General features: G+C 42.3%; 1 protein-coding gene across 3 annotated transcripts in view; it reads left to right on the top strand.

Moving 5' to 3' along the window:
• Positions 1–13631, top strand: part of GET1 (guided entry of tail-anchored proteins factor 1) — a 98960-nt gene that overhangs the window by 44406 nt on the left and 40923 nt on the right. For all 3 annotated transcript variants that reach the window (XM_075197261.1, XM_075197259.1, XM_075197260.1), the window contains exon 3: positions 6874–6941. In XM_075197261.1, coding sequence (XP_075053362.1) covers positions 6874–6941 — 68 coding nt within the window. The remainder of the gene's footprint in view (positions 1–6873; positions 6942–13631) is intronic.

A 13631-nucleotide genomic window follows, 5' to 3' on the forward strand; every position in this document is an offset into this window, starting at 1 on the left:
AGAGTAAGTGATGTGTGGCAAATGGTCCTTATCTGCCATCTGATTACTCTTTTTTTTTTTCTCTCACCTCCCCAAAGTGCAATAATTAAGGCCAAGTGCTCTGGTTTGCCCCCAGCTATTTAGAAACAAGAGAGCTACAGGCACTATTAGCAATGAGATAATTGAGTGGAGGATCTGCTGAATTCTGAACAAATGGTACCTTGATTAGTTCCGGCACCAGGTATTTCCTTTGAAAGTAAACCTTTTGTTTTAGTCTAGCTCCCAAAGTGTATGTGAGAAATCACACCCTGACTTATGGCCAGTCTCCAAAATTCCCTTTATAGACTGGACAAGGTGAAATGTTAAAGGGACATTATTCTAAAATACTCATTTTAAGATGGATAAATATTTTGTAGAGCTCTTCTGGTCCATTAGATAAGACCTATTGGCATGGCTCTACCATTATTGCTTGGTGTTCCCATTAACAGCATTACATAGAAATTAGCTCAATTTTCATTCTGTTCGGCCTCATTGAGAATTTCAAACGCGGACTTTTACAGGTTTTTCTGGCAGAATTTGGCCTAAAGTATTCCGTGTGGCAGCACGGTGGCTCAGTGGTTAGCACTTCTCCCTCACAGCACTGGGGTCATGAGTTCAATTCCCGACCATGGCCTTATCTGTGTGGAGTTTGTATGTTCTGCCCGTGTTTGCGTGGGTTTCCTCCGGGTGCTCCGGTTTCCTCCCACGCTCCAAAAACATACTAGTAGGTTAATTGGCTGCTATCAAAGTGACCCTAGTCTCAGTGTGTGTGTGTGTTAGGGAATTTAGACTGTAAGCTCCAATGGGGGCAGGGACTGATGTGAGTGAGTTCTCTGTACAGCGCTGCGGAATTAGTGGTGCTATATAAATAAATGGTGATGATGATAGAATCTCCCGCCCACCCCTCTTTCCCAGAAATCTCCTGACATTTGTGTTCTGTGTGAGATGACCCCAGTGACCAATCATAAACATGTATTTAAAAGCATTCTGCAACAAATGAATGTTCTCCTGATATAAAAATGTGAACATATATTTCAAGGGATGGGTGCGAGATCATATTTTGAGAATCAAAGGGGGCGCCAACCACCAAAGAGGTTATAAAACAATTCTTCTAGACCGTCCTGAGCTGTGGATACTTAATAAAATTGGGACCCCTGGATTGCCAAATTTGCCACCCAGTGGTCTCCGTATAATGTACGAGGGTCCCTAAGAAAAGATACCCATATACCTATTGTTCAAATAAACTTTGATTGAAAAAAAACCATTGTTAGATAAAGAAATACATGTCTTATTTGTTGCAATGTAGTTTTAAAGTTTACATATATAACATGTCAAAGCCTTTCAAAAGTGTGGCCACACTAATCAAAATAGGCAACGCCAATAATGTAATTGTCACTCAGAAGTAGACATTAATTCAAAACATTCGTTTCTTGTCTTTATTGAGGCGCGCAAATATCCTATAGGGCCAAGCGCACGTCTCTTTAACAAGACAGTGCCATACAGGCATACATTCATTTCTTCTATTCTTCTGCCAAAAAAGACGCACGGAGGGGAATCCATTACATAGAGTAAGAACGGATGATGAAACTTCTGACATAAAGAATTTGGGATTTTGTCACAGTAACGGTAATGAAAGTGCAAATACTGTTCTGTCACCTCTGCTCCTAGTTGTGCACAAACGCAGCCACTGTTATGGGGAGATTATGAAAGAGGGCCGCATCCGCTGTAATGCAACATTTTGCATCTACTGACTGGAGGACCTAAACGGATTAGGGGTTCTCCATGCCGAGTGTGGGTGCCTTTGTTTTGCAGGTCGCACAGGACCTTTCACCCCACTAAAGTACTTGCATTTTACAGGAACTCGAGGTACCAATAATCAAAATTATCCTATACTTTCAATTGGCTGCTTTTATCCCCAACCAGTCGTTCTTTTATGGGTAAGCGCATTTCTCTGTGCGTATGTAGAAAACTCTGAAACACACAAAGTATCAGTCCCAATGTTCCTTCACTTTCATGATTAATTTAAAATGTGCATTAGGCTAAACCCTGTAGTATTTTGAGAGAAGAAAAATAGAAGTTGACATTTAAGGAAGGGGGTACGTTTAAAGTATGAGCACCTGGGACTTTGTAGTGACATTTTCACTATTTCTACTCTGCACAAACGTAGGTGCAGATTACTTTTCCACGGGCAGTTTCAAACACTGTGATGTGTACATTATATTTGCCTACTTTCCTGGGACGTTCTGAATGTCGAGCAGCTCCCCTGGACTCTAGTGAGAGAGTGCCACCCTCCCACATTGTGCCAATCTCCCTAGTAGAGTGGGCAGGGACCTTTGTGATGCGATTTGTGCCTTGGTTAACCTTCAATGCGCAGTTGGGGGGAGGGCGAAACGCGTTGCTCTGTCCCCGGAGAGATGAACATCTTTACACTCAGCATAACATCTAGGCTGGCACGGCATGTATCACAATGCATGGTCGCCCACTTAGTTAGCGGATAGGCCATGTGACTTCAGATTACATGAGTCTAGGTTTGTGTCCTTGTTATAGAGAAATTACATTGCGTTCTAGGGAAATGACATTGTGACAGCTTATGTTACTCTCATAATTTTATTCTTTATTGAGCTGAAATTACTACCATACTTTTAAATTAGGTAGCCTTGACATTGTATATAACCTCTATTTTTTTTGTTTCACTATTTTGGTTAAGCTACTTAATAATAATAAAAAAAGTTCTCATACTGCATGTGTGTCTGAATTGAAAAGAGACGTTTGCATTGCAGAGTGTCTGAGTACTTGACTGTAAATGCTTTGTAAATACTACTGATTGAGTGAAATCTGCATATAAACAGGGGCTGTGCACAGTAGTGTGTAGAAGGGGTAGAGTAACAGCAGGATTCATCTTGTCAACATTCCTATGTGCGCCTTAGGCCTTGTTTCATTGAAGAAAGCAGAAGAGCGAATAATGTTATAAGTCAGTTCTTGTTTTTGTTTTATAACTCTACTATTTATTGTGGTGACCATGAGCCTGATTCATTATCAAAACGAATGTAATGTGTGTTTTTGTTCTTTTTAAAAAAAATGCACAAAAACGGGCATAGGCAGGTCCATATTCAACAAAGCGAATCTGAAGATACCGCTGCTGATGAATATGGGTATAGGTTCGGTCTGTTCTAACAGACAAGATACTGCAGGATGGGCAGCACGGTGGCTCAGTGGTTAGCACTTCTGCCTCACAGCACTGGGGTCAGGAGTTCAATTCCCGACCATGGCCTTATCTGTGTGGAGTTTGTATGTTCTCCCCGTGTTTGCGTGAGTTTCCTCCGGGTGCTCCGGTTTCCCCCCACACGCCAAAAACATACTGGTAGGTTAATTGGCTGCTAACAAACTGACCCTAATCTGTGTGTCTGTCTGTGTGTCTATATTAGGGAATTTAGACTAAGCCCCAATGGGGCATGGAATGTTGTGAGTTCTCTGTACAGCGCTGCGGAATTAGTGGCGCTATAAAAATAAATGATGATACGTCCAATACATATGTGGAATATAAAGTCACAAAAGAACACACAGAAGAAAATAAAAATTCCCTTAATGCCACCTGTTAATAATACAGACATTAATGACAGAACATTAATAAATAAAAAAGTTTTTTTCTTCTTCATATACATTTATTAGGATGTTATTAATGTCTACTGTACATTAAATGCATTATTACAGTTGCTCGTGATTGCAGACGCATGTTCTAGCTGTATACACAGCCGTCATCACTCGGCACTTACACCTGACCTGTAGCTGCTGCAAATGTTACAACTTTTGAAATGCCCTAAGCCTGAATTGGACGTTGCTGCGTGCACTGGAGCTTGGCAGCCCCTTACTGTACATTACATGTGCTCCTTTCCCTTCCCGTTCTGCTCCTGAAATCACAGGTTGTAGTAAGGGCTCTTTGCGCCTGAAGATGAATTGGAACTGCTGCATTTTGTGGGGTATAGTGCGTTACTGGGCATTAAAGATGCTCACTGACTCCCGTGAACTGGTTTTGGTTTTGGATCTGGATCAGCTTCGTGTTTTGGTTTTGACAAAACCGCCCTCGTGTGTTTTGGTTTTGGATTTTTTCGAAAAAATCCTAAAATATGCTAAAATCACATCATTTTGCTCTTTTTTTGATCCTACATTATCATTAACCTAGAAAACAAATAGTGGGGGATCCGCGCTATCCACGTGTGCGATGAAATGGGCAGCCAGAGGAACAAACAGAAGGGGTGGTCTCAAACCCCTAAGGGATACAACAACAATGGATTCCCCAGCGCGATAGAGGGATGGAAAGAAAGAGAGGGGGGGGGGGGGAAGGGGAAGTTTGGTCGGTGAACAGGCAAAGTAGGAATGGTAAATTTGTATATGATTGTGACAGTGTAAATAATGTGGACTCACTGATGCAGACAACATAAAGACATCTCAATATGGTATATGTATATGAATGTGGCAGTGTTAAAAAAATGTGGACTTACTGATACGGACAACAAAAAGATATCTCAATATGGTATAAATATCCGTTGATGATGTGGAGTTGTAGTAGAATACTAAATAATAATTCTCAGTCCAAAGTGGCAGCCGCTAATGAAAAATATAATAAATGCAAAAAATAACAAAAACAATGAATGTTAAAGCACGAGTCTGGGAAGGTTGGGTAGTGCACTTACCTCCCTCCCCAGAAGATGTGTCCAGATAGTCCTTTCAGAGGTCCTTCTTTCACTCAGCGATCCCACTCCTGGAGAGTGTGTACTCCTAACGTGATGACCGAGTAGTAGTCTCAAGGTCCCCGCAAAAATGGCCAACAGTAGTGCTCAAAACAATAAACCAAGAAGTGTGTAGGCAGACTGACGTTCCTCCGTGTGGGGGATCGCTGAGTGAAAGAAGGACCTCTGAAAGGACTATCTGGACACATCTTCTGCGGAGGGAGGTAAGTGCACTACCCAACCTTCCCAGACTCGTGCTTTAACATTCATTGTTTTTGTTATTTTTTGCATTTATTATATTTTTCATTAGCGGCTGCCACTTTGGACTGAGAATTATTATTTAGTATTCTACTACAACTCCACATCATCAACGGATATTTATACCATATTGAGATATCTTTTTGTTGTCCGTATCAGTAAGTCCACATTTTTTTTAACACTGCCACATTCATATACATATACCATATTGAGATGTCTTTATGTTGTCTGCATCAGTGAGTCCACATTATTTACACTGTCACAATCATATACAAATTTACCATTCCTACTTTGCCTGTTCACCGACCAAACTTCCCCTCCCCCCCTCTCTTTCTTTCCATCCCTCTATCGCGCTGGGGAATCCATTGTTGTATTATCATTAACCTCACTAACACTAATTTCAAGCCATTTGCAGTCAATCTTGACCACCTCACAGGTCACAATATTATTTTCATACACTTTCGGACAAATACTGCAGCGACCTGGCTGGATGGTAAGCGACAGAGCAATGACACAAACACACAGCAGTTCCTACCACATCTAGGACACATTGGCACACAGCAGTGGCAGAAAAGAAAAATGGTGCAAGATGGATTTGTCCTTGGGCTGCCCTCCCTCCCACCCACCGTTATGTTGGATCTTAAAAAGGAATCCAAAAATCCTGAGATCTCAGATCCGATGACGTAACAATGACATTTTGCCTTGTTTTCAAATCCGAAAAAGCGTGAAGGTACCAAGCCGGCTCGGTACTCGGATCTGCTAAGTTTGGGTATATTTGGTTCTCTGGAAACCGAGCCTGAGCATCTCTACTGGGCATGCGCCCAGTAATTGTGCACATTATACGCTATATACTGCCATTTACGCTTCTTAATGAATCAGGCCCCATGTGTGAATGTACATAAACGAAGTAATGTTTTTTACACATGCAGCTATGTTGTATGTTTTATCCACTGAATGTAATGGGGCACATTTATAAAGATCCTCTCTCCGCTATCACCAACATTTATAAGAGCTTAGAATCTTTATTTTTTTTATAATATTTTTAATCTTTTTTTTTGTAATGGGGCGAATGTTAACATTTTTCGCAGCAAGTGCGGGTAGCGTAAATTATTGTTCGGACATAGCTGCTCTACAGCTTATGTGAGCAACACTTCTGAACACCGTTTCCCCCCCCGGTCCCCTGCTCCTTATCATTATCATGATATAATCTAGAAGGTGCAATTTAGCACCTTGGCAAAACTCTGGTGCCCTGCAGGTGGGTGCAAATGTAATGTGTGCGGACAGATTTAGGGAGGGGATCCTAGCAGAACTGTGAATAAAGCTGCCCACTATTTGTGTGCAGCCTGAATGTTCCAGGGAGCTGGAATTTAAATCAAGGATAAGTTCATTTTTACCCTGAAAGGCGAGGGGGCACTACGAGCGTATTAGCCTAGGCCAGTGTTGGCTAACCTGTGACACTCCAGGTCTTGTGAAACTACAAGTCCCAGCATGCTTTGCCAATATAAAGCAGCTTATTGCTGGAAGGGTATGCTGGGACTTGTAGTTTCACAAACACCTGGAGTGTCACAGGTTAGCCAACACTGGCCTAGGTGTACCTGAACTCTTAATCAGGCCCTGCTAGTTACAAATATGGTTTTACAAGTGGTCAGGCATCCGTTCTATAAAAGAAGATACATCTATCACTGAAGGATGCCCAATGCAGATGTAACCTCAGTGATCACACGCAGCATCTTCATAGGGTGCAGATGTGCGGCGTGTGGTGAGAGGGAGCAAAACTATCACTGACTCTGTCTTTCTTTTGTGTGTCCGTGTTAAAGTTGTCATTTCTAATGTTTTATTGATTTGCACTTTTTCTGTTTTCTGTCTACAGTGAAAGGCAGGACAGCTCAGCTAGCAAAAATCAAGTGGGTCGTCAGCATTGTATTTTACGTATTACAGGTATGTCAGTTGCAATTCGTACAGTTTCTCTGAAAAATGATCAAGTCATGCAACATAGAAGCTGGGAAGTCATTGTGTCCCTTTTACTTTGGACTTGTCCCTCCCTAGATTCACATAGCTTTATGTCAAAAGAGAGCTCCACCCACGTTACTCCGCCCCTGCGCTCCTTGTAGAAGGTTGTAGAAAGTGGGATTTCTGCCTCCCTACCATCACTTAAACGCCCCCTATTGTTGAGTTTCCCCGGAGCTGAGGACAGGAGGATTATAGAACACTCCAACCAATATTCAAAGAGTTGGTTTCGTAGGTGGTGCAAACAGGGGCAGCCTGCACTCTGTGAGCGGAGTTCTCCTTTTATTCCTGCCTCCCCATTTCATTGTGTATGTAAAGAAAACAACATTGTTTTCGTTTGTTGTACTGTGTCTGTGTATAAAGCTCTTTAACGGGGCCGGATTAAGGATTACGGGCGACTAACTTGCGTGGGCCTTGCCAATTAAATTGCAGTTAGATCAAATCTTGTCAGAGACAACAACTGTGACCTGTCAGCCGGGGACATTGGGTGCCAGCCGAGGGGTTGACTGATTCTCTGACTGCAGTATTGCTGAAGTGCTCACTCATCCACCCACTCAGTCCCCCACACTGACATTCCCCCCGCGCTGTTGCACCAACTGGGGTAAGCAGGCCACAGTGGGGAAAGTTTCTGTTCGACCCCGAGTTGATTGCTCCGGTTTCCCCGCTCATAATGCGGCTCAGCTAAACCTGAAACACAAGTCCCTTTGTATAACAGCTCAACTAATGGTATTCACAAATACATATGTGTAACTTTCTGGAGTTTATCAAAACTATATAAGTTTAATCACGGATGGGGTGGGGAGTCATATGTGATTTATCCCCAAAAATATGTTGTCCATCTAATGCACACCTTAGAGTAACACTTATATTTTAAATAAACAGTAAATTGGTGCTGATGTAGAAGCCTTTGTAAAAAAAAACAACATTGTACAGCCGGCGCCTCCTTCCATTACCCCCATAACAACAGGAATAATAGAGTCGCGTTTGACAGTGACATCATTTACTGGTGCCGGGATGTTGATTGGTCGCAATTTTTGGACGTCAGTTTTTCAAACACTCGGGATTATAAGTCTGTCCGGAATGACAGATTCGGCCTCCACATGTCGGGGTAAGTGTTGTCGGATCAATATAGTGACTACCACCGGTTTCTTACAGCATTTGACCGCTTGTGTTACTCACCTAATATTTCAGTTTTGCTAAAACAACAATTTGTAGTAAGTAATATTGTAGCTTAAAATGCAAAAGTAAATGTTGTAAAGATGGATTTCCCCTTAAAGTATTTCCCATATGCCAGCCCCTTTTTTTTTTTCCTTTCTGGAAATGCCAGGGAAGACCTGTGTGATGACTTCAGTGCCAACAAACGTTACAATAAAATACACAGGAGGAATCATTAGGCAGTAATATTTTTACACCAACAACTTATGTGTCATGTGGAATTGAGCAGTTTATAACGACATCTCCTTGGAGGTGATAGAACCCTTGAACTAAAGCAATTCACACCATCAATTTATTCAGCTAAAGTGTGTAGGAACCTTAGTTCATTTCAGTGGGTGATTCTCCTTCACTAAAATCCCAAGTATAGTACAAAAGTTGCCTTGTTTATTTGGTTTGTTATGTGTCATGTGCATCTCAAGTCAGCAGATCTGTAGTCTTGTAGCAAGGCACCCGTTTTATTGTCTGTACTATTCATTTGCAGATAATTACTTTTCCAGCTTCCCTAGAGGTGTGCACAGAATTGCCCTTTTCTAACCACTTCCTGTACTGAAAAATATTGGCCACAGAAATAGATATTTTTGTACCAATAAAATTTGAATGTCTGCACACCATAGGATGTTCATGTGACTCTGAGATCAAATGCAATGTATCTACCTCCTAAAAATATGCAGTGGATAAAATAAATAGAAATATATATATAGACTATTTTTTATTACAGTAACAAAAATGGTCTTCTGTTTATTTGAGCCCTGTTGTATTGTATTTCTGACAATTAGAGAAGGAAGACCACTCCTGACTGTCAACTTGTAATAACATAACCGTCCAGCCATAAAAATCAAACCTATATGTGTTTGTAACAGCTGAGGTTGTAAACAGGTCCTGGGATTGGTGGAAGTCTTGCAATGCTGTTAAAGTTCACAGTGTTACCATGATCTTCCCTCTATAATGGACGGAAAAAGGCCAGGCTACCATGGGGGCTCACTGTATGAGTTTTTCAATTTTAGATAATAGGTAGTCTTCTCAAGAAGTAGTATAGTATGTATGTGCTGATTGTTGAGTAATCTCTGGAAGAGAAGAGCACAAGGTCATATCATTTGTCCCACTGGAGACTGACTACTGTTATTCTTCCTCTGTATTTGTCCTTCCAAGGTATTATTGTGTCTCACCTGCAGAAACACTAGGTGGTTTGGCATGAATCCAAGAGTAGTGAGTAATTAAGTATAATTATGTACATAAGACATAATAGGTAAGGTATATAACAAACACAATTTGCACAGACATGATGCAAGGACATAAAGGTGGACAAGATGGAAGTAGACAGTAAGTCAGAAGAAGAGAGGACCCCAGCTCGAGAGAGCTCACAATCTATTGAGAGTGAGAGTGAGGCTGAGAATGTGGCCAGAGACAAGGCCAGTGAGAGTGTATTTAAGCGGCAGACTGGTAGGCTTTGATGAATAGGTGGGTTTTTATGAAGTGTTTTTGAGGCTGTTGGAGAGCTTGATTGGCATGAAAGAGTATTTCATAGGTGTGTTTTGAGGACCAAAGTGGAATTTGGTTATCAGTTAGCCGTTAAGGCATCGTTCATTTACAGAGAGGAAAGGACGGGAGTGAATGTAGAGTGAGATTAGTGTATAGATGTAGTGGCTGAGGGTTTGTAGATGAGGTTGAGCAACTTAAATTAGATTCAGTAGGGAAAGTGGAATTAGTGTAGATATTTGAAGAATGGGGAAGCAGAAGTGGAGCAACGGGAGAGGAAAATCAGTTTCAGTGGATGAGAGTTTTTACAACATTAAGGTTGAATAAGAGTCATATCCTATGTCTCAAAGGTGGAAGCAACAGACTTGGGAGAAATACTTGATGCGGAGAATGAAGGCGAGGGTGGAATCAAGGGTAACACCATGGAAGCAGACATGGCAGAGGAGAGTATAGTGTTGTCATGGTGAGAGACCTCTCACCATGTGTGTGGCGGGTGGTGATTGGGGGTTCAGGGCCGGGGTTGTAGGCTCTAGGAGGAGGGAAGATGATGAATTCAGTTTTAGACATTTTTCATCATTGGGACATCGATGGGGAGAGCAGAGAGATAGCTGGATAACTGGTTCTTGAGACTGAATAAGTTACTTCATTAGTCAAGAGCAGAGGCTACAATGAGAGGACCAGAGGGAAAAGGGCGAAGCTTTGTGAGACCCCTTTGGATAGAGGGAGTGCAGAGGAAGAGGGGTTGTAGGTAGAAACATAGAAGGAAAGATAGGAAATGGACCAGGAAAGGACGATGCCACTTATTAAGGGCAGTCTTGGTTGAGTAAAGGGTACGGAAACCTGATTGGGTCAAGGAGGGAGTGAAAGGAGTGAAAACTTATGAAGTTATAAACAAGCTACACAAGTAGGTTTTAGAGTTCAATGGGAAATTGGGCAGGGTTTTTGAGGATGGGTGAGATAAGAGCGTGTTTATTGTATAAGGGGAAGATGCCAGTGGTTCAAGTTGGAGAGGTGCAGGTATCCTTTGCGGGAGAGAGAGCAGAGAAGGTGAGAGGGAATGGGGTCAATGTGGCAGTTAGAGTAGGAGAAGATGACAGTGCGTGAACCTCATACCCAGAGTTGGGGAGGGTAGGTTTGGTAAAGGATGTGAATAAAGTAGCTGTTGTGGCAGGAGAAGATTTCTTGATTTCCTAATAGATGGTATCAGTTTTGGTGGTGTAGTGGGGGGAGAAGTCGAGGATTGTAAGGTGTATGTCGAGAGGGTGGGAGAGGAGGATTTGGATGGGTGTTGGATGACTTGGTAGAAATGTGATAGTCTAAGTAATTTTGTTTAGTGAGAGAGGGCAGAGCTGTAACATGAAATAAATACACTTAAAGTGTAGGAAGTCAACCACATCTCAATTTCTGCTCAATTTCTGCCACCCCTTCCTTTCCAAATCCCCCCACCCTCCCAAACCTGCACTCCTGGCAACTATATCCACATCTCCCCATTTCCCTCTCTTCCTGTCACCTGTTCTCTTGAATGATAGATCTGTCTGTAAAAAACTCTATTCATGAGCTCCTCATCTCTAACTTAACCTCCTTGCTATTATCAAAAACCTCCTGACATCATTCCCCACACAGCTTTCTTCTACAGAGATCTCTTCTTCTCCCACAATCCCAAACCCCAGGTAGACACATCAGCAGTGTGCATCCTACTCTGCCTACCTGCTGCACTTTCCAGGTCATTTCCCCATAATCCTTTTTCTCCTTCTCCTCCTTTGAGATTCACTTCGTTCATCTCTTCCATCATTTATCCAGTCCATCTTTGTGTTAGGGTAATCTGCCATACCCCTCAGTTCTTTCTCCCAATTCTTTGATTACATTGCAGCCTCACTTCCTATACTCTGTTCTACCCTTCCTCGGCCTAGGTGATCTCAATATCCCTATTGATAACCTCACTAACTCTGCCACCACCAAGCTTCTCTCCATCTCTTCTTCCTTTGGCCTTTTCCAGTGGATTTCTACTCCCACCCACTTTAATGGTCACTCTATTGATCTCATCCTCCCTCTTTTGTTCTGTCCCTGATATTTTCAACTCTCCCTTCTCCCTTTCTGACCCAAAACTCCTTTCCTTCAGCCTCTCCCCACCTTGTACATTGCTCCTATCACCCAAATCAATGCGCATTCAAGGTCATGTTGGGAGATATGTCTCAAGCAGCCAGAAGAAAGAGCGAGTTGAGTAGGACCTGGTGAGGGAGATTTATGGTTGAAGAGTGTATTGCAGTTAGAGTAGTATAAAGGGTTTCAGTAAGACAAAAAAGAACCTGTCCTCGGAAGTAGGGTGGGCGAGGGGAGATCATATCGTAAGAAATGGGATACCAGAGGAGAGGAAGGGTGAAGGGAAAGTAGGAGAAATGGAGAAGGGGTTTGTTGAGAAGGGGTGGAGCAGGAGGTGAGAAGGTAACTTAGCTGAGGAGGGAAAGGTGTAAAGAGAAGGGGGGGGGGGTCAGGAGGTGCACAATGTAGATGAGTAGAGAACGAGATGGCTCAAACAGAGGGTAATCATGGAACAGAAAGTTATGGGCCAGGGAGAAAAAAGGGGAACATCGAACAACAGTAAGGAAATAAGTCAGCAGTTCGAGTAATATTTGAATAACAATAGATAGTATAGACCTCTCTTCATCTCACCTTGTAACAGAGAATAAAAGCTTTTGGAAACTCTATAACAAAATTTATTTCTTCTGACTGCGGCATAAGAATATTTATCAACTGTGAAAATGATCATATATAAAACATGATACATAACTACAATAATAAAGAACAGCATTATGCTTGGAAGGCTAAAACGTGTAAAACTGTCCCTTGTGTCTTAATAATCAGTGTTGTTATGTGAAAAGTACATGACATGGCAGCAGGAAAAAAAAAAAAGACAGCTATCTCCTCCGAGCTCAGACGGGGGAGCTGGTCATCAGCTCCTCTCTGTTCTGTTTACCTGATGTTTTTGGCAGCTTCTTCTATACTGAAGCTGTGCAGTTTAATTGTAGTTAGTGTGACTCAACTAAACTGTTATCTGCTATGTATTATGTCCTAGAAGCCATACTTGAGATACATTGACACACTTAACCCAGTGCTGAGTTTCCTGACTCCCAGGTGACAGCCGTTGCTGTGCAGAGTACTATGCTGAGCAAAGGCGCAATACGGAGGCGCGTAAGCCGACAGCAAGGACTGTCGCGGAAGAGCCAGGTGGCTGTGTCATGACTGCACTGGATGTGACATGCTTCTACGCAGAATGCAAGGAATTTTTAATGCATCAATTTTAGAAAAGGATTCTGTAGGGAACCTATGGGATAAAATTACTGTAGGTGAAGATTCATTTTACAAGTACCTGAATTAATGTTGAATAATGTTCCCTCACCTCTTCTTTCTATCCATGTTCCTTTGAGCAGAGGTCGTAATACACACCCTGTGTGTTTTACTTACACTGTACAGCGCTGCGGAGGATGATGGAGCTTTATAAATAAATGGAGCTGTAATAATGTCATTCTACAGGGAAAATACCACAGTAGCCACTTTTCCTCTAAGCTTCTCAGCCACCAGGTCTAGTTCGAGTCACAGGAGGATGATCACTAGAATTAGGAGATAAGATTCCAGAAGCGTCACACAATCCATGTCAGAATGAATCCGTATGGTGGTGGAGAATCAGCAGGTAGAGGCTAAAGGTTGTGTCCAGGCAAAGATTGTCACCTAAAGATCAGTAATACAACAGCTGCCTCCAGGAAGACTAATTAGTGACATGTAAAGGACAAGTAAATTATACCAGGCCTGGAGTAATATAAGCGCCATTCCATCAGGATGAGCATGACCGGATGCATCGACCTTGGACAACATGACCGGGTGTGGACGTAGGATGGTGCATGTGCACTGCTGACTCAAGTATATAAAGTGTAT

Source organism: Mixophyes fleayi, chromosome 2 (assembly GCF_038048845.1).
Source record: "Mixophyes fleayi isolate aMixFle1 chromosome 2, aMixFle1.hap1, whole genome shotgun sequence".
Lineage (NCBI taxonomy): Eukaryota > Metazoa > Chordata > Amphibia > Anura > Limnodynastidae > Mixophyes > Mixophyes fleayi.